The 2103-nt window shown below is 55.5% G+C and overlaps 1 protein-coding gene across 1 annotated transcript in view; it reads right to left on the bottom strand.

Annotated features, from left to right (window-relative positions):
• Positions 1-1398: 1398 nt before the first annotated feature.
• The window catches only part of LOC103762605 (docking protein 1), a 5871-nt gene continuing 5166 nt past the window's right edge, over positions 1399-2103 (bottom strand). Inside the window, exon 4 of the mRNA XM_029958422.1 lies at positions 1399-2091. Coding sequence (XP_029814282.1) covers positions 1819-2091 — 273 coding nt within the window. The 3' untranslated portion in view covers positions 1399-1818. The remainder of the gene's footprint in view (positions 2092-2103) is intronic.

The raw sequence follows: 2103 nt of genomic DNA, 5'->3' as shown, positions 1-2103 counted from the left end.
GCTGGAGCATCTCCCTTCCTCGCTGTCACCTTTTGGGTGCCAGTTGGGTCAGCCCAGCACATTCGCCACGCTCAGCTCCACGGGAAGGCACGGACACAGCACATGGAGGTGCCCACAGGGATGGAGATGAACGAATACCCAAGGCTGTATATGAAGGGAGAACCCCAGGGAGGCTGCTCTTCATTGTTTAAGTTATGGAGCCTCTCACTGGAGTCATGAGCAAGGATTATGGGCAGGTGGCCTGGGCCACCTAAGCAATGCCCAGAGCTCATCTCTGGAGCAGAACTGCTCTTGGCATATGGACATGGAACCACCATGGACAGGAACACAAGCAAGGGACCACCCAGCAGCTAACACCCTCTTCTCCTGCCCCTCATCCCAGCAGGAACTGCCTCAGCCTCCCTCAGATTCCCAAAACCCCTTAGACTTCTTTCCCGTTTCATGCAGCAAAACCCCAATGGAGAAGACAACCCAGCCCAGAACAGCCACAAATTGGTCCTGGCTACAGCTGAGCTGTATTGTGACAGGGCTGAGGGTTCCCCCTGCAACTTGGGCATTAGACAAATGGCCAGTCAGAGCTTACCACCTTGTCATCATCTCACCAGCCTGAGGACCTGAACCTGATCCTCCAGACTTCCCCAGCAGTTTTTGGCTCCCTGGGTCTGAGGTAGGGCTGCAGAAGTCGTGCTTAGCCCTCTGCACAGGTACAGCACAGTGCTGTCTCCTGCCTGCCTGCCATGCTGCCGTCAGTATCGACAGGCTGCTAAACCTGCAGAAGTCACCAGCAGCCCCATCCAGACATGGGTGCAGCCAGTACCAGGGTGCCTCATCTGACCCTACACAGAAGGACATGAAATCTCTCAAAACCATTACCAGTACCAAAAGGACAACCTGTTTTTCCTCTGCATAGGTTTCTGCCCAAGGCTGGCCACACTGCAATCAGCCTCAGACCACAGAGCAGGGATCGCAGATTTTGCCATTTAAGTCAATGGGATCCAGACTGGGCTATCCCCGGCCTTTCGGGAGCAGTGGGAGATCAGCAGTGGGATCAAGCTGGGGGAGAAGAGATCCTGTGACTAATCAACAGCCACTGAGCTGCAGCAGAGCTGGAGCCTGTCCCTACCCAGCCTTATGCATGGAGGCCATCACATCCATACCCTGATCAGCACATAAAGATATCTGTGAGCCTGACTCTCACATCCCTTAATCCCCTGGCATCAGGGCATCCCAGCCACAGCTGAATCTGGCATGCACTTTTCATTGTTGTTCCCCCTTAGCTCAGTAACTCTGGCACAGACACCCATGTGTGACCATATGAACAGTGCTCAGCTGCTCCGCAGCAGGACCAGCATCTCCCCATCCATCCTGACAGCTCAGACAGGCAAACGTGTCATTCTGAGACATACAGACTTTAATATTAAAATAATTTCATATAAAAATACTTTTGAAGACTGATGGCAAGCAGTCTTCCATGCACCACAATGGGCATCCGAGCCCTGCAGCCTGGTCAGAGGGGAAGCCAGAGCAGAACCAGAGCAACAGCTACAGGACAACACAGTCAGGCTTCCTGCGATCAGGAGGCAGCAGCAGAGCCAGCTCCAGAGCAGGAGAAGCACCCTGGCACCTGTGCCAGCCACAGCTCTCTTGCTCTTGCTGTTTCACTCCAGGGAAAGGCAGCCTCTCAGTGCTGGTGAGCAAGAGGGGCTCTGCCCGAGCCCAAACAGTCCCCACCCCTAAGCCCCACCCCAGACCCATGGAGGAGCACAGCTGGCACTGGGACACCAAGTCCCCTCCAGGCAGATACAGAGCAGCAGCACCCTATATCTCTCCTAAGTCCTCATAGACAGGCGACAAGCTGCACTCATCCACAGACTGCTCCTTCTTCTGCAGGTGCTGGGGCTTCACCACCTGGCTGTACAGCACCTCCACATTGTTGTTGTTGCTGCTGTTGAGGCTAGGTTTGGTGACCTCCTTCTCAGCAGCAGCACTTCCCCACCACCTCCCGGGGTCCTCGATCCTCTCCACACCTTTGGAGACAAAGGGTGCCTGGGGCTTGGGGGCAGGGACTGGCCTGGGGCCCTTGGCCTTGGCCTGGAAGGCAGG

This window comes from Manacus vitellinus, unplaced genomic scaffold (assembly GCF_001715985.3).
Source record: "Manacus vitellinus isolate BGI_N305 unplaced genomic scaffold, ASM171598v3 scaffold_151_pilon, whole genome shotgun sequence".
Classification (NCBI taxonomy): domain Eukaryota; kingdom Metazoa; phylum Chordata; class Aves; order Passeriformes; family Pipridae; genus Manacus; species Manacus vitellinus.
This window is presented reverse-complemented; position numbering and strand designations above follow the sequence as displayed.